The sequence below is a fragment of the Molossus molossus genome, unplaced genomic scaffold, assembly GCF_014108415.1.
Source record: "Molossus molossus isolate mMolMol1 unplaced genomic scaffold, mMolMol1.p scaffold_m16_p_5, whole genome shotgun sequence".
In the NCBI taxonomy this organism is placed as follows: Eukaryota; Metazoa; Chordata; class Mammalia; order Chiroptera; family Molossidae; genus Molossus; species Molossus molossus.
The window spans coordinates 58535295-58560948 of record NW_023425388.1 but is presented as its reverse complement, the minus strand read 5'-3'; the positions used below and the strand labels follow the sequence as shown (position 1 = coordinate 58560948).

The following is a 25654-nucleotide window of genomic DNA, read 5'->3' as shown; positions in this document are numbered from 1 at the left end:
TTATTGGTCCGGTCCATTCATGTTTCCTCTTCTATAAGTTGTCTATTTATATCCCCCCCCCCCCATTTTTTATTGGCCTGTTTGTCTTTTTCATTTTGATTTGTGGAATTTTTGTACAGATCTACTGATTCTTTGTCAATGAAAATCTCTCCTCCCAACTTGTGGTTTGTCTTTACCTTTTTATGGTTCTTATTTTTTTTCCACCATAAAACTTCACCTTCTGTGACTTGAGACTTTTAAAATTTACTACTTCTTAAAATATACTTAGCATCTTGTATGTATATGTATACATACCTTATTTTTTTAAAAAAAGCTATTTTTTTTGCCCTGGCTGGTTTGGCTCAGTGGTTGTAGCGTCAGCCCATGGTCCAGAGAGACGCCGGTTTGGTTTCCGCTAAGGGCACATACCTCTGTTGTAGTTTGTGTTTGGCCCTGGTTGGGGTTATGTGGGTGGCAACCAGTCGATGTGTCTCTCTCACATCGGTGTTTCTCTCTCTCTCTCTTCCTCCCTCTCTCCCTCCCACTCTATCTGAAGATGAATGCAAACATGTCCTCAGGTGAGGATGAAAAAACTAATAATAAAAAAAAGAAAAAAGCTATTTTTATTTTTTTTAATCCTCACCCAAGGATATGGTTTCATTGATTTTTAGAGAGAGAGAGGGAGAGAGAGAGAAAGAGAAACATTAATTGATTGTCTCCTGTATGCACCCTAACCGAGGATCGAACCTGCAACCTAGGTATGTGTTCTGACTAGAATTGAACTCAAAACTTTTTGGTGTATGGGATGACATTCCAACCAATTTAGACACCTGGCCAGGGCACCAAGCATAGGTTTTTAAATGGTTGATCAGTAGGTCTGTGTAGTATGTGGTATAATCCTTTACCATCATCAAGACCCAGTTTTAAGATACTTTTCAGGTAATACCTTTGGTGGACCCCCAGATCTGTCTCTTGCTTCAGTAGTGCTTGACCAGAATAGATTCAGAGATTTTCCTTCTTCCAGCCTCCTACCACCCTCCAACCTCTTTTCCAGTCACCACCTTTGTGACCAATGAATAAATGTCCAGTTTAAATATACGTATTATCGAATTTGTATAGTCTCTTAAGTTGCACAGTTTCCTTTAGAGTATAGGATGGTTAAGAGGAGGATGAAGACTTGCTGATGGAAAATAAAGTTAGAACTACAAAGATTCTTAGCTTCTCAGCAATATAGTTAATATGATTGCATTAAGGTTACTGTAGCTAGATTATTCAAACAAAGATAACCTAGTTTTCAAGACAGTTTTGTTTACTACTGAAAAACATGATAGATAAATTTGTGGAACAGAATTAAAATTCATCCTTAAACAGTTAATGAAATTATTTTGAAGTGATTAGTGTTGTGTATATGTGTTGCTTTTAATTTTGAGAATTTATCAGCAAAGGGTAACAGTAACTGTAGCCATACAAAATGAATCATAGAGTTGTACTGTAATGAATCCTAATTTTATAGAAAACCAAGAAAGCACAGATCTTGATCTTCTGTACTTTGTCTCATGGAGAATTTGAGCTAGATTAGCAGTCCTTGTATTTGTAGAAGTTAGTGTGTTTGATATTAAAAGTGGCAATAGGACTTTTGCCCCAGACTTCCTGAGAAAGAATATGAAGGTTTCTTTTTCTTCTAATTAATTAGTTTAAGCTTCCAGGAAGGGATTGAGAATGGAGAAGGAGAAGGGGGTGGAGGTAGGGGGACCTAGCTATTTGTCTTCTTGTTGATTGTTAATATGCATTCTCATAGTTTTTAGTTGGGAAATTCTTTTTATATTTTAGTTTCATGTGTCTTATATTTCTGGAAAATTTTCCAAACTTCTATTTTAAAATATTAAATTAATCTCTTCTATAGGAGCACACTCTTGGTTCACCAAAGTATCAGGCCAGACCCATTTTGTCACATTTAAAAACTTGTTTTTCAACCATTTTGACTTGTCTTAAAATTGATGTTTCTTCTCAGCCCTTATCTTTTTTTTTAGAGAGAGAGAGAGAAATAGAAACATTGATTGGCTGCCTCCTGCAGGCCCCTATTGGGCATTGGGCCCACAACCTGGGCATGTGCCCTGACCAGGAATCGAACCAGTGACCTCTTGGTGCATGGGTTGATGCTCAACACTGAGTCACACAGGCCGGGCTCTTATTTGATCTCTTAGTAGCTTTTGACATAGTTGGTAGCTCCTTCTTTGATACACTTTTTTCATTTCCTTTCTACACTACCCTCTTGATTTTTCTCTTATCTTCTTAGTTGCTCCTTCTCAGTTTCTTTTGCTATTTCCCCTTGTTCTTCGTGACATTTATATTGGTGTCCGAGACTTTAGTCTTTAATCCTCTTTTCTGTCTTCACTAATTTTGGGTAATGTCCAGTCTTGTGACTGTAAATACTATCTGAATTCCCATGATTAGTAAACTTACACCCCCAACTCAGACTCTTATATTTATCCACCTATATGATGTCGCTACTTACATATATATCTAATAAAGATTTCAGAGTCAGGTCCCAAACAGAATTTGGGGTCTTTTCTCCCCAAACCTGTTCTGCCCATAGTCTTCTCTATCTCGGTTGGTTGCAACTTTATCCTTTTGGCTGCTCCAGCCAAAATCTTTGAATTACATGTCTACCTTCTCACTGGTATCCCTGTGCATACACTAACACACCACATACAGTACATGAGAAAATCCTTTTGGCTCTACTTTCAAAATATATCCAGAATCTGAACATTTCTTAACATTGACTGGTATTTAGCTTTAGCTACTATCATCTGCTAACTGGGATCTCTAGCATTCTAACTGGTCTCTTTATTTCCTCTTTTATTTTCCTAAAATCTTACACGGCAGCCAGAGTGATTCACGTGTGTCTCTTCCCTGCCTCAGACCCTTTGATGGTCCCATGTTTCACTTAGAATCTTTACTATCGGACTTCAAGGCTCTTAATTGTGATAATTCATTCCTTGTCTCACTTCCTCTCCCACACCTCTTACCTTTGCTTTTTTTGTTTCAGCCATACTGGCTTCCTCACTGTTTGAACACACCAGGGCCACTGCTCTGATTTGCAGTATATCTTGAGCCTTAAATACCATTTCCAGTTAGTAAGTAATGGAGAACAGCCATAAAAAAGGGAATATGACAGGTCTCTGGTTATAATTTTTGACAGTTTTGTTAGGACCTCATCCTAGATGTCCCTGCCATCTTGCTGCTTTCTTTATTGTGAGTCTGCTGATAGTTCCATATAATTTGAAATATTTGGTCATACTGACAGCATTATCAGTCAGTGTTCTTTTCTCATAGAAATCTCATTTCCCCCATGAACTTTATAGTGCTCTCTTCTTCTTAAAGGTATTGCCCATGACAGCCCTCCAGTATGATACGCATTGCAGTTTAACTGCTTTAGTTGAAAATTTATTTTAATTTTTTAAACAGTGATGGAAACTATTTTTCTGTCATTTCAAAACCTACTACAGTGACAGAAATTTTTGGGAATGGACTGACTTTGTAGAAAGTCAGCTTAAAAACTATTTTTGAAGTAGACTTGCCTGAGTTTGTTGTGATGCCAAGATGGAAATACGTTCTTCCCCAGCATTTATTTTTCTGGGCCCAGTTGAAGGCAATATTATGTAGTCTGTAAGTTTGCAGTTTTTTTTCCCCTAACCCTCCTTTTTCCTCATTAAAGTGACCATATTCCTCTGTAGATGATTAATGCCTTTATTCTAGCTTTGCATCCTCTACTATGAAAACTGGAAGGGACTGTTAACCAGTCATTTGTCATTGTTGATTTATTGATTCCATCATAATAGTTAGGCCATATCTTCTTCCACCACCTTCTTTTTTTATTTTTAAATTTATCTGTATTGTTGAAAGTATTACAAATATCCCTCCTTTTCCCCCTCATTGACACCCTGCTCTCTGCTCCCCCCACCCCTTCACTGCACTGTTGTCTGTGTCCATTGATTATGCATATATGCATATAAGTTCTTTGGTTTATCTCTTCCTGCCCCCCTCCCCAAGGTTGAAGTGAAAGTTTTTTTTAAGGATCTCAAATGGATGTGTAGAATAATTATTTATTAACTCCCTATTTCTTTCAAATATAGTTTTTATATTGATAAGTTTCTAAGTTGATCATAAAAGCTTATGATCTGAGTTGGTCATAAAACACTGTGATGCATAAAAAGATAAAAAATGAAAATGTTATTATTAAAAATAAAGTGACTCATTTCCTGAATTCTGGGCTTATTCAGCTGCTTAAGGAACAGTTAACCAGAGCTAAGTCCTAGAAATTATTTTTTTGTATGTATTTCTTATATGAGAAAGGATTTCCATTCATGTTGATATTCATAGTAAAGAATTAGTAAACTTTTTTTGTATTGGGCCAAATAATAGTAAATATTTTGGGGTTTGTGGGCCATATGGTCTTTCTTCCAATCACCCAACTCTGCCGTAATAACATGAAAGCTGCCCTGGACAATATGTTAATGAGTGAACTTGGCTATGTTTCTAAAAATTTTATTTATGGATGCTGAAATGTGAATTTAATATAATTTTCATGTGTCATAAATATTATTCTTTTTTTGCTTTTTCAACCATTTAAAACTATAAAAACCATTTTTAGCTCGTGGGCTGTACAAAAACAGGTTATGGGCCAGTCTTGTCTGACATGCTGTAGTTTGCTGACCCTTGCTCATAATAATCCTTTGAGACTTTGCTGACTGCCTTATGTGTTTTCCCCTTTTAACATTATTTCATGTTTTGCCTATTTTGCTAGTTGAGCATATGTTTTCTTTCATTGTCAATGTGTGTAACTTTTAAACTTTAATAATTTTTAATTACTTTTAATTTAAAATTTTGAATTTAATTTTAAGCTATGGAGGGTAGGGTGTATATAATATCCTCTTTAATGCTTTGGACACTTACGAAAGTTATATGCGCAATAAATAGTATCTGTAATCTAATATTTTGAAGGCTAATGTGTGGATTGTTTTTATTTCATGAACATATTTTTCAGAATGGTTTTCTTGCATTAATGAATATTAAGTAATAGGGAGGCAAAATTCTGCAGAATACAGGGATGAGAGAAAGGAGAGAAAGAAGTTCTTTACATATATTGTATCATTATATATATACTGTAGTCAATGATATAGCCAGTCCTTCATTTAACCTTTACAACTGTTTTATTTTATTTTTATTTTTTTAAAATATGTTTTTATTGATTTTTTAGAGAGAGAGGAAGGGAGAGTGATAGAAACATTGATGTGAGAGAGAAACATCAATCGGCATCCTCCTGCATGTCCCCTCCTAGGGATCATTCCCAAAACCTGGGCATGACCAGGAATCAAACCGGGACCTCTCTATCCATGGGACGATGCTCAATCCACTGAGCCACACCAGCTGGGCTATTTTAAGTAGGTATTTATTTACTAATTTTACAGATGAAAAAACTTAGATAAAATACCTTAGGCTTAGATAAATGAGTTTTGTTTTTTTCCCCCCTCATCTGAGAATATTTTTACATTTATGTTCAAATAGAGTGAGGGAGAGAGAGGGAAACATTGAAGTGAGAGGGACACATCGACTGGTTGCCTCCTGCATGATCCGACTAGGGCCAGGGACTAACTGCAATTGAGGTATGGGCTCTTTCACCAGAATTGAACCCGTGACTTTCTGGTCCACAGGCCGATGCTCTAGCCGCTGAACCAAAATGGCCAGGGCAGATAAGTGAGTTTTGAAGCACAGTTTGAACTGAGATTATGCTCTTTCTCATATACTTAAAGAAAAAAAAGCAATAATGAATATTCAGCAATTAGCCAGGCTGCCTTAGACACTAGGTACTTACCTGTTGCTACAAGTTATCACATACATCTTAGATGACCAAGGACGGATTTTTTTAGAGAAGGTTAAATTTTTAAGACGTCCAATATAAACTTTTAGATTCTTTGAATATATGATTATAAAGAGCTTATTAAAAAATTTTATAGAACAATTTTAGGTTTAGAGTAAAATTGTACAGAAAGTATTGAGTTCCCATATACTCACTCTCAGTTTTCCCAGTTAACATTTTGCATTAATGTGGTATATTTGCTACTACTGATGGGCCAATATTGATATATTATTATTTATTAATATCCGTATTTTACTTTAGGATTCACTCTTTGTGTTGTATAGTTATACAGACTTTAACAAATGTATAATGTTAAATTACTACCATTACAATATCATACAGAATAATGTCACTCCCTAAAAATCCTATATTCTACCTACTTATTTCTCTTCTTATTTCTCTGAATCCCTAGCTAGCAACCACTGATTCACGATTTCCCCTATTATTAACATCTTGCATTAGTGTGATACATTTCTTAAAATTGATGAACTAATATTGATACAGTATTATTAACTAAAGTCCATAGTTTATATTAGGGCTCACATTTGTGAACCTATGGGTACAGTCTATAGATAGGTTTTAACAAATGAATGACATGTACCCACCAGTGAAGTAACATACAGAATAATAGTTTCATTGCCCTAAAAAATCCCCTAAGTTCCTCATATTCATTCCTCTGTCCCTTCCCATGAATCCCTGGCAACCACTGATCTTTTTATTGTCCTTACAGTTTCCAAACTGTCATATAGTTGGAATATAAAGTATATAGAATTTCAGATTGGCTTTTTTTACTTAGCAGTATATATTTGAGATTTAGTCATTTCATTGTGTGGCTTAATAGGTCATTTCTTTTCATTGATGAAAACTATTCCATTGTGTGGGTATACCACATTCATCTACTGAGCACATTTTGGTTGTTTCCAAGTTGTGGCAATTATGAATAAAGCTGGTACAAACATTCAGGTGCAGGTATTGGTGTGAACATAAATGTTCAACTTATTTGCGTAGATACCTAGGAGTGCAAGTGTTGGACCCTGTGGTAACCTATGTTTAACTTTTTTTTTTAATCCTCACCTGAGGATATTTTTCTATTTATCTTCAGATAGAGTGGGAGAGAGGGAGAGAGAGAAACATCCATGTGAGAGGGACACATCGACCGGTTGCCTCCCACATGACCCCGGCCAAGGCTGGGGATGAACAGCAACTGAGGTTTGTGCCCTTGACCAGAATCAAACCCATGACCTATTGTTCTGCAGGCCAGTGCTCTAACTGTTGAGCCAAACCGGCCAGGGCTATTTAACTTTTTAATAAATTGTAAAAGGGCTTTCTTTTCTTTTTTTTTTATTCTCACCCGAGGACATTTTCCCATTTTTTGTTTGGATAGAGTGGGAGGGAGAGAGAGGAAAAGAGAGAGAGAGAGAGAGAGAAAGAAACATCGACGTGAAAGGGACACATCGAGTGGCTGCCACCCGCATGACACAACCTGGGCCGGGGACAAACCGCAACCAAGGTACGCGACCTTAGCGGGAACTGAACCCGGTCTCTCTGGACTGCAGGCCCACGCTCTAACTGCTGAGCAAACCGGCCAGGACTGTGGTTAGGCAATTTTGTCATTGTGCGAACATCATAGACTGCACTTGCACAAACCTAGATGGTATAGCTTGCTACACTAGGTTATTTGGCATTGCCTGTTGCTCCTAGGCTACAAGCCTGTATAGCATTTTCCTGTTCTGAATACTGTAGGCAGTGATAACATAATGGTATCTAAACATCTAAATATAAAAGGGGTATAGTAAAACCTGGTATAAAAGATAAAAAGTGGTACACCTCTATAGGAGACCTATCATGAATGAGCTTACAGTACTGGAAGTTGCTCTGGGTAAGTGGTGAGTAAATGTGAGGGCCAAGGACATTATTGTCCTGTATTGTGGAATTTATAAACAGTGTGCACTTAGGCTACCCTAAAATTTTAAAACAACGCAAGATGAAATTAAATGATGCAGTCAAGAGATGCGGTAAATACAAGATGTATGAGGTTACTGCTGGAGTAACATGACATACTGTTTTACAGCAAACTTCTTTTTAATAAAGAGTACACTGTAAAATGAAGAAAAAATAGTAAAGTAAATACGTAAACCAGTAACAGTGGTTTATTATCAAGTATTATGTACTGTACATAATTGTATGTGCTATACTTTCATATGATGGGCAGTGCAGTTGGTTTGTTGATACCAGCATTGCCACAGACACATGAGTAATGGTTTCGCTCCGACATTAAGACCCTATGGCTACAATGGATATGATATCACTAGGTGATTGGAACTTTTAGCTCCATTTTAATCTTATGGGACCACTATTGTATATGTGGTCTGACGTTGACCGAAAGAAAGGTTATTATGCTACAAGTGACTGTATATGTTTAGTAGAAACCAATAACTAATTCAAATCTTTAATTGGTCATTTTAACTGATTTGCTTGAAAGAAATTGAAGTTTGAGTCAAGATGAATTATATAAAGATTAAAAGTATAAATGAAGAGAGTTTTTGACAGTAAAAACCGTGGAGTTTCTTTCTTGAGTCAACAAAAAAATTTAAGTGTTTAAATTGCCAAGGGCAAAGTGAACAGTTATAGAGATATTCATGAGGTGCTTTGGGGGCACAAGAGGGGTGTATAATTGATCCTGAGTGGGTGGGGGAAGAGGTTCCCAGGAAGACCCACCTCCTAGGAAGGTGATGTCTAAACTTTTTTCTTCTCCCTCTTTATTAGCTTTAAAAATTATTTTAGCTGGGCAGGTGTGGCTCAGTGGTTGAGCATTGACCCATGCACCAAGAGGCCGTCAGTTCAATACCAGGTTAGGGCACATGCACAGGTTGTGGGCCCAATCTCCAGTGAAGGGCATGCAGGAGGCAGCCAGTTGATGTTCTCTCTCATCGATGTTTCTATCTCTCTCTCTCTCCCTCTCCTTTCCTCTCTCTTTAAAATCAATAAAGAAAAAATTTAAAAATTTATTTTAAAATACGTAGTTATTGCAAATATTAAAGAATCCAGAAGTATAAATAATAAAAAGTGTAAATCTTTGTTTATACACCCTGCTCTCTAATCTTCATTCTTCAAAGTTGTAGTTAATAGATTGGTAAATATGTTTCCAGATTTTTTTTTCTGCATATATCATCAAAGTGTTTTTCCATAAAATTGGCCGCCTCCTACATGTACTAGGAGGTCTCTGGTACAATTCTTGGTCTGTGTACATGTCTAGGTTGTGGGCCAAATCCCCAGTAGGGGGCATGTAGGAGGTGGCCAATCCATGTTCTCTCCATCCATATTTCTATTCCCCCCCCACTTCTCTCTCTAAAAAAATTAAACAAAAAAAAATTTTTTTTAAAGTACAGTGGAAATAAATGGAACATTAAGCAAGGGTGATGTCTTTCTGAGCTATTTCTAAAAGTAAAAGCTTTTCTTTTTGGTTGCCACAGATGCTTTCCTGTTTGGTTACTTGTGTTTTGTTGAATAGAAATCTGAATCTCTGTAAGGCTCAACTTCTAAAATTTCTTACTCATTAAAAAAACCCAACACATGTTAAATAGTTCTAATTAGTGTTATTAATTTGAATAATATAAATGCTTTGAGTAAATCAGCCTAATGTATTCTCTCATTACCTTGAATAAGAATCATATTATCTGTTGTATTGCGTGATTATGAAATATTTATATTTCATCCTAAGTTAATTATTACTTTATGTGAAGTATAGTTTTTAACCATTTATATCTATTTTTTTACTTAGAGTAATTTTCAAGAGTAAAGTATACATTTAAACACATAATATAACTTATTTTACATATAATTTTTTTAGGGCTGCTTTGGAAGAAGTAGAAGGAGATGTGGCAGAATTGGAACTAAAACTTGATAAGGTAAATTTCACTTTTTAAACTTTTAAAACATTAATTCTGTTTTCCATAAATAATAATGTATGCCTATAATAGTAATGGTTGACAATACTTTTATCTCTGTAAGGGTAAGTGCTATTATTCCAATTTTACACATGAGAAAATTTAGGCTAGAAACAATAAGTAGCTTGTTGAAATGTAATCTAAGTGCCAGAGCAAGAATTTGAATTGTGTCTGACTTAAAAAAAAAAAAATTACTGATTTGAGAGAGAGAAGGAAGACACACACACACACACACACACACACACACACACACTGATTTCACTGATTTGTTGTTCCACTTATTTATGCATTCATTGGTTGATTCTTGTATGTGCCCTGACCAGGAATCGAACCTGCAACTTTGGTGGTTTGGTGGTGCTCTAACCAACTGAGCAACCCAGCCAGGGCTTTTTGTCTGACTTTAAAGTTATTATTGTTGTAAATTTTGTTTCCTTTTTCTCCATCTGAAAGATTGCAGCAATCTTTTTTTTGATGCTTAATGGATTTTATATATAACCTACCATTCCTGTTTATAAATTTGGGTGTGGCACTGTTCAAATATAAAATAAAATTGCAAAAACTCATTACATTTTTAAAAAGCTATTGCCAGAAATGCTTACTATATAATTAATAATTAGTATTAAGTGGGCATATTCTCTGTTATGGTAAATGTACATTGATTACTATCTTTGACATTAATTATTGATAATCTTGGCTCTTTTGCTTCTACCCAAGAAACATTGTCTGCTATATATCGGACAGAAATATGAGAATGACTGAGACATGGCTTCTGATCTTAAGTAACCATTATTCAGTGAAATATCTCTTAAAATTTTCTGGAGATAAATCAGATGCATACATTTGAAATACCTTTTTTGAAAATAATTTTCTATTTATATAATTATTATTATAAATGGTATCGGTATGTAAATCCGTGTTTCTGAAACCTTACTGTGCATAGATTCCTATCACCTGGGAATCTTATCTTGTGAATAGACAAATCCTGATTCAGTAAGTCTAGAGTATCTGTCTTTGTTTCTAACCTGATTCCAGGTGATACCTGTGCTGTTGTTCCAGGACTGCACTTTGAGTAGCAAGGATATAAAATATGTTAATTAGTCTGAAGGTTTTCAAATGTTTTGAAATCTTAAAATATACATATATATGTATATAATATAAATAGGATAGAAAAAATATAAAGCAGTATTAGTTATATAAGTTATATAGGTAAAACATAAAAATTTTAGAAAATGTTTAGTAATAAATTGTTTCTGTGTAGCACTCTATAGTTTTCAAAGCACTTTTGTGTGAGGGAGGTGGGACAAGCAGTACTATTCCCGTTTTGGAGATGATGATACCAAAGCCCAGGAAGCAAAGGGGAGCTTGCTTCATGTCACAGTTAGAAGAGGCAGAACCAGGATTAGAATCCATACGTTTTTTTCTTAGTTCTGTGCTCTAATGCGCCACTGTATTTCTGGGTCCCTGTTGGGGGAGCACATGCCACTTGGAAATTTTCTGAGGAACACTAGCAAGCTTCCAGGCAAGGGTTTTTAAGAATTAATGTTGTAATTTTTAGTAAGAATATTATTTTCAAAACTATATTTTTTATTTAAAATTAAATGTGTGACATTATTATTGTTGTTATTATTTTTAAGCACTCTTCAAAACATAGTTCTTAAACCCTTATATTAGGCAACAGAAGATATAGTTTTGATTTTCTGGTAGATTTGAGAGAGAACATAGAAGGCGAGGTTTTTTTTTAAAGAATCACAGAGTAGTATAATAGGGCATCTATTGTCTTTGGGTAGAACTGCATCTAAATCATATGAATCATTTTTTGCAGGGAAGAACTTCAAAATTTAAAGTAACTGAACAATCCACAGACAGCATTTTTGTTAATGATTTTGCTTTTATGAGCAGGTTTTTTTTTTTTTTTTTTTGTATCATTTAGTTGGAGTTAGGAGACTGGGAGAATTCTAAAACCCAAAAGATTCAAGTCCACAACAAGTTACTAAAGTGTTGACATTTTATTCTCAAAGAGCTATTAAGGGCACCATGGAAACTGACTTTTATTAAAATATCATCTTCTATTCAAATAGAAGTTCTGTAGTTATTTTTATATTTTTCTAATTTAAGATCTTAATCCCTTATTAAAAATGTACCTCTCCCAAATTCTTGGATTTCTTTTTCTTTTTTTTTTTTTAATTTTTTTTCCTTTATTGATTTTACAGAGAGAGGAAATGAGAGGGAGGGAGAGAGAGAGAAACATCGATGAGAGAGAACATCAATTGGCTGCCTTCATCATGCCCTCACTGGGGATCAGGCCCACAACCTGGGCATGTATCCTGACCAGGAATTGAACCGGCAACCTCTTGGTGCATGGGTCGACGCTCAGCCACTGAAGCACACTGGCTGGGCTCCCAAATTCTTAAGCTATAATTTATTATTTTTACTTTAGAATTATGAGGAGTTAGCATAGAGAAGAGAGCTTGAGAGATGCTAGAAATGGTTGTTATTGAAGGTGGTGGTATTGAAGGACTCTAGTGGAGGGGAGGAGTTGCCCAAGACTAGTTTAGTGATTTCATAACTTTGTACAGGACAAGTTTTACCTGTAATATCATCATAAATCATGCCAGCAACAGGTTAAACTAGCTTGATGAGTTAGCTTATATATTTTTTGCTTATAATGTATGCCACTTTTCCTGGTGTTACTTCATGAGTGGCATTGCTCTACTGGGTCCAATTATTTGTCCATTCTGGCAGATATTTGGGCATTGGCATCATAGAGCACCATAATGCCATCTAGATATAATTTCTGTATCTGCTGTATCTTCTCACTGGAATGTTTGCTCCCTGTTTGTTATGCAGATACCCTTTATTTATATATTTTTTAAAATATGTTTTTATTGATTTTTTTAGAGAGAGAGGAAGGGAGAGAGAGAAATATCAATGCACTAGAGAAACATTGATTGGCAGCCTCCTACATGCCTCTCATGTGATTGAGCCTACAATCTGGGCATGTGCCCTGACTGGGAATCAAACTGGGACCTCTCAGTCCATGGGATGACACTCAGTCCACTGAGCCACACTGGCCGGGTAGCAGATACCCTTTAAACACAGCTCAGCTTGGCCAGTGTGGCTCAATGGTTGAGCATCGACTCATGCACCAGGAGGTTGCCAGTTCAATTCTCAGTCAGGGCACATGCCCAGGCTGTGGGCCTGATCCCCAGTGGGGGGCATGCAGGAGGTGGCCAGTAGTTCTCTCTCATCGATGTTTCTCTCTCCCTCTCCCTCTCTCTCTCTCTCTCAAATCAATAAAGAATTTTTTTTTTTTTAATCACAGCTCAGTTGCTACCAAACTTAGGTTCTTTTTCTAGTATTGCATTGCTTTTTGCACATACTTCCATTTAAGTTGTTGTAATATTATAATTTTTTTTAATCCTCATCTGAGGACACTTTTCCATTTTTGTTCAGGTAGAGTGGGAGGGAGAGAGAGGAAGAGAGAGAGAGAAACATCGATGTGAAAGGGACACATCGAATGGCTGCCACCCACACGACCAACCAAGGTCAGGGACAAACTGCAACCGAGGCCCTAGCGGGAACCGAACCTGGATCTCTCTGGACTGCAGGCCGATGCTCTAACCGCTGAGCCAAACCGGCCAGGGCATAATTTTTGTTTTTTAGCATAGTCTAGTAGTTAAGAGCACACAGCCTGGAGCAAGGCTGCCTACATTTGAATCTGATTGTACCACTTACTGAGCTGTGTGGCCTTGGGCAAGTTCCTCAGCTTTCCTGTGCCTCAGTTTCTTCATCTCCAAAATAGGGAAAATAAGAGTTTGCAGGGTTAGTGTAAGAATAAAATGTGTTCATACATGTTAAATGCTTAGCACAGTTCTTGGCACATAGTAAGTTCTAAATAAATGTTAATGATAATGATGTTTCATAGACTGTTAGCTCCTTGTAGATAGGCCATCTTTAAAAGGAAAATAACCCTCTTATTTCTCATGCACTTAGGGTACCAAGTTCTATATTTTACTTATATTATCTCTGTCCTTCACAACAACATTGCAGAGTTGATATTATACTCAATTTGCATATGAAAAAACAGTCTTAGAGAAGATCTTACTTACTCAAGAATAGTCAGCAAATAAGTTATTTGTATTTCCATTATCTAGCAAAGTGCCTATGACATAGTTTTCACTTCAGTAAGAAAACTGTTGAATGAATTGGGGCTACTAGCTTTTGATAATTTTGACTAATTTGACATTTACTCTTAGTTAAAAATCTTCCCACTTTGTAGGCTTTTATTATTCAATTCTGTATCAGTTGTAACTCATCTAATAAGGATTTTGACAGCTGACAAAGTATCTGTCACCAAGTCAGTCTTTCCTCCTGAGTAGCTGTAGTGTATATGTGGTTCAGCTACAGGACAATTTCATGTTCTCTCTGACTCCTGTAATAGTGACTTCTATTCTAATATTGATACCTATTTTCATGGCCATGTTCTATGCTTCACCACTCAAGTTCTAATCTCTGAGATCTGGAATGCTGAAACCTTACTTTCTGTCTTGAATCTCCAGTCCTTCCAGTTCCAGTCTTTACTCCTATTGCTTGTTCTTCAAGCTCATGTAGACCTCTAGTCTTTCAATATATCCACTTCCCTTATTTCAGATTTCTTTTAAATTCACTTTCCTTGCCCGGCTGGTTTGGCTCAGTGGTTGAGCGTTGACCCATGCAGCAAGAGGTCCTTGTCAGGGCACATGCCTGGGTTGGGGCTAGATCTCTAGTAGGGGGTGTGCAGCCAATCAGTGTTTCTCTCTCATTGATGTTTCTATTCCTCTCTCCCTAAAAATCAAATAAAAAACATTAAAAAAAATAATAAATTCACTTCCCTTTTAGTATACACTTTTTTGGTGATTTTTATTGTTGAGATAAAGTTTACTTAACGTAAAATTCACTATTTTAAAATGCACAATTTAGTAGTTTTTAGTATATTCTCAATGTTGTATAAGCATAATCACAATCATTCTAGAACATTTTCATCACCCCTAAAGGAAATTCTGTACCTGTTAGCAGTCACTCCCAGTTTCCTTCTTCGGCCAGCCACTATTCTACTTTCTGTCTCTATGGATTTTCCACTCTGGACATTTCATATAAACTGAGTAATAGAATATTTGGCCTTTTGTGACTGACTTTTTTCATGTAGCATAATATTTTTAAGGTCTGTCTGTCCATGTTGTAATGTGTTTCAACATCTCTTTTTTATGGCGGAAAAATTTGTCATTGTATGAATACACTGCATTTTGTTTATCCATTCATTGATTGTGATGGACATTTGGGTCGTTTCTACTTTTTGGTTATGATGAACAATACTGCTATGAAACTTTTCAGTCTACTCTTTTAAAAAAAATACATTTTTATTGATTTTATTTTTAGAGAGATAGGAAGGGGGAGAGAGAGAGAAACATCGATATGAGAGAGAAAACATTGATTGGCTGCCTCCTGCACACCTCTTACTGGGGATTGAGCCTGAAACCTGGGCATTTGCCCTAACTGGGAATCAAACTGGGACCTCTCTATTTATCCATGGGATGATGCTCAATCCACTGAGCCACACTGGCCAGGTAGACTAATTACAACATGATTTCTCTTCTGGAGACTTTTATTTCCCTTTCATAACACCTATTCTATAGAATTCTCACTGTTTTGGTCCAACCATCTATACTCTTTACCCCATATCTGGGCTATAAAAAGCCCTAGAGGAGAAGTTATACAACTATTTGGTGAAACCATTGGTGGAGCTTCATATTCCTGGAATTCTTGATGCAAATGAATTTTTCCAAGACTCAATCAGGTTATCTTCTTACCTTTAGCAGCTCTTATACTTCACTTTTTTCTCCAGGTCTTGCCACTTGTTCTTTATTCTTGGTAGATAACCTTCACCCTTCCTTCCTTTTGGTGAGAATACCTTTATTTCTTGCCCCTGATCTAGAAATTGAACAGAATCTGTCCTTATCTTTTTCTGTTTTGCCTCTTATTCAAGTGGTAAAAGTATCCCTTTTCTTATGCAGTCCCAGACTCTAACTCCTCAGGGCTTGCTTTAGCCATCTCTCTCTTTCTTTTCTCTACTGCCTCTTTATTTTAAGTAGATAAAGATGTTCAAGTTTCTCTTGATTAAAAACCAAACAAAAGAAAACCTTACCTCTGACCAGGAAGTGCAAATCTTTGTTGAGTTATTATCATGTGCCAGTAGCAGCTTGTGTTAAGATCTTTATGTGTGTTATTTTAATTCTTTTATAGTAACCTTATTTCATTTGGTACCATTGTTACCAAATCATCCAGAAGAAACTTGAGGCTTGTTGAGGTGAAGGTGACTCAGGATCACTTTGATGGTTAAGTATGGCAGCAGGATTTGAACCTAAGCTGGCTGAGTTCAGAGCCCTGCAGATTTATTTATTTATTTATATTATAGTTGACATACGACATACAATATTATGTTAGTTTCAGGTGCACAATCTAATGATTCAACATTTATATGCTTTACAAAGTGATTACAGTAAGTACAGTAATCATCTGTTCTACATAGTTAAGATATTGACTCTTGCCCTGGCCAGTTTGGCTCAGCGGTTAGAGTGTCGGCCTGCGGTCCAGAGAGACCCGGGTTCGGTTCCCGCTAAGGGCGCGTACTTCGGTTCCAGTTTGTCCCCGGCCCTGGTCGGTCGTGTGGGTGGCGGCCACTCGATGTGTCCCTTCACATTGATGTTTCTCTCTCTCTCTCTCCCTTCCTCTCTTTCCCTCCCACTCTATCTGTGAAAAAAATGGAAAAATATCCTCAGGTGAGGATAAAAAAAAAAAAAAAAAGATATTGACTCTTCTCATGAAATGCTGTACATTTCATCCACATGGCTTATTTAATAACTAGAAGTTTGTTTTGTTTTGTTTATCCTCACCCGAGGACATTTTTCGATATTTTGTTCAGATAGAGTGAGAGGGAGAGAGAGAAACATCGACGTGAAAGTGACACATCAAGTGGTTGCCACCCACATGACCCAACCAGGGCTGGGGACAAACTGCAACCAAGGTACGTGCCTTTAGCGGGAACCGAACCCGGGTCTCTCCGGACCGCAGGCTGACGCTCTAACCGCTGAGCCAAACCGGCCAGGGCAATAACTAGAAGTTTGTACTTCTTAATTCTATTCCTCTTTTTTGCCCAACTCTCCACCCCATTCCTCTTTGGTAACTAGCTGTTTGTTTTCAGTATCTATGAGTTTGTTTTGTTCTTTTAGATTCTACCTATAAGTGAAATCATACAGTATTTGTCTTATTCTTTCCAACTCATCTCATTTCACTTAATAAAATACTTTCTAGGTTTATTCATGTTGTCACATATGGCAAGATTTCATTCTTTTTTCTGGCTGAGTAATATTCCATTGTATGTATGTATCACATCTTCTTTATCCATTCATCTATTTATGGACACCTAGGTTGCTTCCGTATCTTGGCTCTTGTAAACAATGTTGTGATGAACATAGGGATGCTTGTATCTTTTACAATTATTGTTTTTGTTTTCTTCAAATATCTAAAAGTAGTTTATTTAAAAACTTTTGAGGAATCTTTATACTGTTTTCCATAGAGGCTGCACTAATTTACAATCCCACCAACAGTGCACAAGGGTTCCTTCTCCTCCACATCTTCACTGTCACTTGTTATTTGTTGTCTTTTTGATAATAGCCATTCTGACAGATGTGAGGTGACATCTAATGTGGTTTTGATTTGCATTTCCCTGATGATTAGTGATGTTGAACATCTTTTCATTTATCTGTTGGCTATCTGCATATCTTTTTTGGAGAAGTATCTATTTAGATTGTCTGCCCATATTTTAATTGCATTGTTCTTTTGATATTGAGTTGTATGAATTCTTATGTATTGTGGATATTAATCCCTTATTGGATTTATCATTGCTGAATATCTTCTCCCATTCAGTAGGTTGTTTTTTGTTGATGGTTTCCTTCGCTATTCAAAAGCTTATTAGTTTGATGTAGTCCTATTTGCTTATTTTTGCTTTTGTTACCCTTGCTGGAGGAAACATATCCAAAAACAATATTGCTAAAACTGATGTCAAAGAGTTTACTGCCTATGTTTTTCTTCTAGGAGTTTTATGGTTTCAGGTCTTACATTTAAGTCTTTAATCCTTTTTGAGTTTGTTTTTGTATGTGGTATAAGAAAGTGGTCTAGCCCTGGCTGGTTTGGCTCAGCTGTTAGAGTGCCTGCTTGCGGACCAGAGAGTCCTGGCTTTGGTTCCCATTAAGGGCACGTACTTCAGTTGCAGTTTGTCCCCGGCCCTGGTTGGGGTCATGTGGGTGGCAGCCAGTCGATGTGTCTCTCTCATATCGATGTTTCTTTCTCTCTCTCTCTCTCTCTCTCTCTCTCTCTCTCTTCCCCCCTCTCTTCTTCCCGCTCTATCTGAAGATAAATGCAAAAATGTCCTCAGGTGAGGATAAAAAAAATAATAAGAAAGTGGTCTAGTTTCTTTATTTTTTTGCTTGTATTTATTCAGTTTTTCCAATGCCATTTATTGAAGACTGTCTTTTCCTCATTATATATTATTGCCTCCTTTGCTGTAGATTAATTCACCATATAAGCATGGGTTTATTTTATGGCTCTCTGTTCTGTTTCATAGATCTGTGTTTTTTGTTGTTGTTATTGTTTTTTTTTTTTTAATCCTCACCCGAGGACATTTTTCCATTTTTTGTTCAGGTAGAGTGGGAGGGAGAGAGAGGAACAGAGAGAGAGAGAGAAACATCGATGTGAAAGGGACACATCGAGTGGCTGCCACCCGCACAACTGACCAGGGCTGGGGACAAACTGCAACCGAGGTACGCGCTCTTAGTGGGAACCGAACCCGGGTCTCTCAGGACCACAGGCCGACGCTCTAACCGCTGAGCCAAACCGGCCAGGGCAGTTGTTGTTATTGTTGTTAATACTCTCCCAAGGACATTTTTTTCCATTGATTTTTAGAGAGTGGACTGGAGAGAGAGGGAAAGAGAGAGAGAGAAAGAAGAGAAAGACACATTGATTGATTGCCTCCTGCATGTGTCCCAACTGGGGAAGTGATCAAGCCTGCAACCCAGGTACATGCCCTTGACCAGGACTCTGGAAAATTCAGTTAAAAAAGAGAGACAGGAAGGGAGAGAGAGAGAAACATTGATGTGAGAGAGAAACATCGATTGGCCGCCTTCTGCATGCCTCCCACTGGTGATTTGGCCCACAACCTGGGCATGTGCCCTGACCAGGAATCGAATGGATGACCTCATGGTGCCTGGGTTGATATTCAGCCACTGAGCCACACTGGCTGGGCCAGATTTTTTTATTACTAAACTTTTAAGGGTTTTGCTATATTAGTGTATAGTGTGAATCCTAGAAAGGAGTTACAATATGCAGTGTTTCTCAGAAACATTATCCTTAAATAAGATAATATCCTGGAAAAAATAAAATAAATATAATATCCTTATCTTTATTCTTTATATTTCCCTGTCTTTATTTTTTCTCCTTTCATGTTACCATTCTAAAATGGAACTCTGGGCAACTCACCCAGTTAATGTCATTAATTGTTTCCTATTTCCTTTCATGTAAAATGTGAACCCCTTCACATTGCACACAGGCTTTTACTAATCTGGCTCTTGTATACATTTTCATGCTGCACTAAGGTACTTCTTGTTTGCCCTCCCCTCTTGAACTTCTGGGCCTTAACACATGTGCTATATAAAGTAGTATCTTCCCATTACCCATGTCTGATTGGCTAATTCCTATTGGTCTTCAGGACTTCTCTCAAGTGTTAAATTTTTCAGGAATCCTTCCTGATCCCCACAGTTCTAGTTAGATGTTCTTCCTTTGTTCCTTCATACATGGTTTTGTCATGTATAACAGTTGTGTTTGTGCAGTATAGAATGTATCTAGTCTGCTGGTTAGAATGAGAGCTCCTGAGAACAGAGATTATGTTTTCAATTTCTTTTTTTCAAGGCTTTAGGGCAACAGTATTAAAATATATGACTGAGACACTTTAGGTCTTTTCTAAAAATTTTCTGGGCTCGTTATCCTTTTTTTCTTCTTTTTTTTTTTTTATGTCCCCTCCCTTCCCACCTCCTTAGTACTCTTCCCTCCTTTACCTATGGCTCCACATTTATCTTTTTTTTTTTTTTATAATGTTTTATTGACCTTTTTAGAGAGAGAGGAAGGAAGAGGGAGAGAGAGAGAGATAAACATCGTTGAGAGATTGACTGGCTGCCTCCTGCACACCTCCCACTGGGGATCAAGCTCAAAACCTGGGCATGTGCCCTGACTGGGAATTGAACCAGTGATCTATGAGTCAGTGCTCAACCAGTGAGCCACACCAACTGGGCCACATTTATTATTTTTATATTTATCATTCACCCAAGATTTTGTTTAAAGAAAATGTTCTGTGTCTGAATGGAAGAAAGAAAGGAAGGAAAGAAAAAAGAAAAGAAAGGAAAGGAAAAGAGAAGAAAAAAGAAGTCAAGAAAGACAGCTTCAGTCCTAAATCTTACACCATGCTCAGAACAGTAGGCATTGAAGAAATAGGGTTGACTAATGAATTCGCACATCTACTCAGATAGACCGATATTGAAATGACCAGCAGTACTAACCCAGCATACCCAGTTTATTTCCCTTTCTGCCAACATACTACAGTTATTTTTTTCAAATAACTTTTATCATACTGCTTGCTCTGACTGAAGTTCCCTTTTCTTCCTTTGAAGAGGTGCTTTAATAAATTTTTATGGAATTAATTTATAGGATTGAATTTGACTTGATAGAATTTTTTGTTGTTGTCATCAGACAACCTCCGGGTCCTGAAAAGTCAATTTTTTGGTACAACTCTCCTATGAATTAATTGTTTAAATAATTTGTAGAATTATTTTCAACCTGATACAATGTTTTTCTTTTTCAGCTTGTGAAGCTTTGTATTGTGATGATTGATACCGGAAAAGCCTTTTGTGTTGCAAATAAACAGTTCATGAATGGGATTCGAGACCTGGCACAGTATTCTAGTAATGATGCTGTAGTTGAGGTTAGTATTTAAAAATTAGTTAAAATGATAAATGCAACAAGACATTAATAAATTGTGCATCTATTTGCCATATGAAGAGTTACAGTGGTCCTTAAAATTAGAAGTAGAAAAGCTGTCACCTGTTGGTGCTATGTTGTATAATTCTGTTTTCTTGGATAGCTAGAAGTTGATTTGCATTGTGAATATAAGTTTACTTACTGCTATGTGAGCTGAAGCATCTATAAGAAGGCTTGAGCAGGAAGAGCAGGATCTTGCTTGGTAGTAGCTGCAAGAGAGGAAAGCAGAGAGCATTAACCTAAGAATAGTGTCTAATTGTGATGGGCTGCATAGGAAAGTTTTGGTCAACTACCTATGCTAGGTTAGCCTAGATCCCTTTCTATACCATGTGGAATTAATGACATTTCTTTCATGAGGAATAATAACAGGTGAAGAAATGGGTATATTTTGATGAGTATTTGATTCAGAGATGCCTACATATGCACAGTCTCAATAACACTCAATTTTACTTTTAGGTTTATCTGTGCCATTCCTGTTTGTTAGCATAATACTATTGATAGGGCAGTACTGATTCTTTGATTATTCTAGGGTTTTATGATACTACATGTAGACTTGACCTCTGCAGAGCATGCCCATGAGGTAGTGAGATTGTCTTTAGAAATAAATGTTGTTGTTTACAATGTAACTTGATCTTTCTGTCAGAAATGCTGAAATCACATTTTTGTGGCCTGTTTTAGTGGATCTTATATGACTTGTTTTTTTCCTTTGGTTTCTTTCTCATAGACAAGTTTGACCAAGTTTTCTGACAGCCTTCAAGAAATGATCAATTTTCATACAGTAAGTGTCAGTACTTTTTTTTATGTTATTTAGTACTTTTTATTAGTGGCAGTATTTTATAAAATGACTTAGGTTGGAATTTAGTGACTTTGAATTTGTCAACAACTTTTTAGTTGGGTGTGTCTAAAGTGTGTGTGTGTGTGTGTGTGTGTGTGTGTGTGTGTCTGACACAGAGAGAGGGAGAACACATTTTATTTTCCATTCTAAAATACTGAACTTAGATCAGTGAAGTACATGCCCATAAGTTATTTTTTTCTTTCAAGTTGTAACATTGTAACTTTTTTTCTTCTTACCCGAGGACATTTTTTGCATTTATCTTCAGATAGAGCTGGAGGGGGGGAGAGAGAGGAAGAGAGAGAGAGAGAAACATTGATGTGAGAGAGAGATAACGACTGGCCACCACCCACACGACCCCAACAGGGGCCAGGGACAAACTGAACCTGGAACTCTCTGGTCTGCGGGCCGATGCTCTAACCACTGAGCAAGACTGGCCAGGGCATAACTTTTTTTTTTTTTTTTTTTGTGGTACATGCCCCTAGCAGGAACTGAACCTGGGACTCTCTGGTCCGCAGGCCGACACTCCACCGCTGAGCCAAACTGGCCAGGGTGGCTAGGGCATAACTTTTAAAGCAAATACTTCAATAATAAATAAAAGTCATTCTAAATTTAGTTATTTCTTTTTTTTCCATTTTTATTGATTTTTTTTTTTTTTTTTTTTTAGAGTGAGAGGAAGGGAGAGGGAGAGAGAGATAGACACATCGATGAGAGAGAACACCAATTGGCCGCCTCCTACATCCCCCCCACTGGGGATCTGGCCCATAACTTGGGCATGTGCCCTGACCAGGAATCGAACCGGCGACCACTTGTTGCATGGATCGTTGCTCAATCACTGAGCCACACTGGCCTGGCAAAAGACATGTTTTGGAAGGCAGCTATGCTCACCACTATACCACCAATGCCCTAAAAGACATGTTTTGTCCAGGAGGGAGGAAGAAAGAGAGAGAGAGGGAGAGACAGAGAGAGAGAGAGACAAAGAGAGACATATACATGAGAGAGACACATCGATTGGTTACCTTCCGCAAGACCCGGATCAGAACCAGGGACTGAACTGCAACCAAGATACGTGCCTTTGACCAGAATCGAACCCGAGCTTCTTTGGTTTTTTTCCGTGTTGCTCCTGCTTTTGGGGTCATATCCAAGAATCCGTTGCTAAATCCCAGATCATGATTTACCCCTTTTTTTTCTTCTAAGAGTCTTATGGTTTTAGCTCTAATATTTTGCACCAATTTGTTTTTAATGATTTCTTACTAGTTTCTTTTGCCTTCCAGTGAACTTGGATACTAGTGTATGATGTATTTGATTTTTCTTAAAATCAAATGTTCTCTTGGATTCCAACTTCTTACAAAATATAATATAGTGAGCGTTGCTTTTTTTTTTTGTTAAAAGTTATTGATTTATATTAATGGGTTAAATGTTTTCTCCATAATATGTTATTCTTTATAATAGTCCTGTTTCTGATATTTTCTAAATCAGTCTTATATTATTTTATGTAAAAATACCTTGCTTTTCTTTTTTAATCCTCATTTGATGATATTTTTCCATTGACTTTTAGAGAGAGTGGGAGGGAGGGAGGGAGGGAAGGAATGAGAGAGAGAGAGAGAAACATCAGTATCAATGTGAGAGAGACACATTGATCGGTTGTCTCCCACACCACCCTGCCAGAGGCTGGGATTGAACCTGCAACCAAGGTACATGCCCTTGACTGGGAATCAAACCTGCAACCCTTTTGTCCTTGGGCTGATGCTCTAATTGCTGAGCCAAACTGGCCAGGGCTACCGTACTCTCTTTTATAGTTTTATATGTAAAAAGTTATGGTTATGACAAACTTTTGGTAAGTTAATTGTTAAAAGATATGTTGGAAGCTTTCTTGTTAAGAAATTTTACTTGAAAATATTTTATAAAGCACTTTCTTAGAGTAAATTAAATTTTCAAACATTACTTTTGTTTGAAGCAGGGTATATAAGTATAGTTTGCTTCAAGAGGATAGAGATTGGTCTTTTTAGTGCTAGTGCTGTTAATGTGTACCTAGTTTCTTGAACTGATTTCAATAATGTATGTGTGTTTTTCTTTTCTAAAATTGAAAGCAATCAGTATTTCTTCACTTTAACATTGTTTTAAAAAGAACATACGATTTAGGCAAAGACAACTTAGATTGAGCTTAGGCTCCGTTGTATTAGCTGAGTAATTTTGGTCAATTTACGTAATCACTTTCATTTTTTAGTTTAGTGTTCTAAAAAAGGGGAATAATGGAATTTGCCATGCCTATGTGTAAGGAAGGATGTTGTGAGGAACAAAATGTGTGAAAGTAGACTCTGGAGAGTGATATTTCTTCCTTTCCTCTATCTGTTGGCATTCGTTCAGGGAACTAGAGACCACTTAGGCTATTTCTGATAGAAAGGTTTTAATACAGTGAAATGGTCACAAAAGAGTTGGAAGGGTTGAAGGAATATAAAAAGCCAAGGTAATGCCACCTGAAGATTAGTAAACATGGGAAGTAGCTATTGCCTCCAGGGCTGGAGAAACAGAAGTAAATGTGGTATTACTGGAGCTCCTAAGTGTCTGCAGTGATGAAAATATTGCCTTTGTTACCTTGCCAAAAGCCATGAGCTTGCCTTCTTTGTTGCTGTAACAGTAAGGAAAGGAGCCTGCAGTCCCATTGACACTTCCCTGAGTGGTCAATGATGGTGCTGAAAGTTGGAGTAGCTCACAGTTGTTCACTGGCTGTGTCACATGGGTTCTGCTTTTCTCCTGCCTGTTAATCTAACATTGGCACCCACTGGCAAAACTAAACCTCCTAGCTTTCAACAGGATCTGGGAAATACACTTTGCAGATTTCTAGCTCCTGGGAGACTTTGTATCATTTTACTCTGCTTTTCTCTCTCTCTCTCTCTCTCTCTCTCTCTCTCTCTCTCTCTCTCTCTCTCACACACACACACACACACATGCACACACAACGTGTGTGTATGTGTGTGTGTGTGTGTGTGTGTGTGTGTGTGTATATGAATGATCTGGTTCATTTTTTTTTTTTTATCCTTGCCCGAGAACATTTTTTCATTTTTTGTTCGATAGAGTGGGAGGGGGGAAGGGGGGGAGGGAGGGAGAGAGGGAGAGAGAGGGAGAGAGAGAGAGAGAGAGAGAGAGAGAGAGAGAGAGAAACATTGATGTGAAAGGTACACATCGAGTGGCTGTCACCCACACGACCCAACCAGGGCCGGGAACAAACTGCAACTGAGGTACATGCCCTTAGGGGGAACTGAACCCGGGTCTCTCTGCAGATGCTCTAACCGCTGAGCCAAACTGGCCAGGGCGGTTCTTTCTTTTTTTTTTAATCCTTATCCAAGGACACTTCCATTGATTTTCAGATAGAGTGGGAGTGAGAGAGAGAGGGAGAGGGGGAGAGAGAGAAACATCTACGTGAGAGACACATACCAATTGGTTGCCTTCCACATGACCCCAACCAGGGTTGGGTATTGAACTGCAACTGAGGTATGTGCCATTGACTGGAATTGAACCCGAGACCCTTTGGTCCACGGCCGACGCTCTAACCGCTGAGCAAAACCTGCCAGGGCTATGGTCTGGTTCTTTTTCTTTTTTTAATTTTTTTTCTTTATTGATTTTTAGAGAGAGAGGAAGGGAGAGGGAGAGAGAGATAGAAACATCCATGAAAGAGAACACGGACTGGCCACCTCCTGCATGCCCCCCACTGGGGATCGGGCCCACAACCTGGGCATGTACCCTGACTGGCAATTGAACCGGCGACCTCTTAGTGCATGGATCAATCACTGAGCCACACTGGCTGGGCTCTGGTCTGATTCTTAAATATACATACTTATTTTATTGTCTGTTCTT

At 37.5% G+C, this 25654-nt stretch overlaps 1 protein-coding gene across 5 annotated transcripts in view; it reads left to right on the top strand.

Annotated features, from left to right (window-relative positions):
• ACAP2 (ArfGAP with coiled-coil, ankyrin repeat and PH domains 2) overlaps positions 1–25654 on the top strand; it is a 155627-nt gene that overhangs the window by 41371 nt on the left and 88602 nt on the right. For 4 of the 5 annotated variants that reach the window (XM_036243331.1, XM_036243329.1, XM_036243333.1 and 1 more), the window contains exons 2-4: positions 9750–9807; positions 20792–20911; positions 21692–21745. In XM_036243331.1, the coding sequence (XP_036099224.1) occupies positions 9750–9807; positions 20792–20911; positions 21692–21745 (232 nt within the window). Of the gene's footprint in view, positions 1–9749; positions 9808–16124; positions 16218–20791; positions 20912–21691; positions 21746–25654 lie in introns of those variants that run through there. The other variant, XM_036243332.1, reaches the window with a different exon arrangement.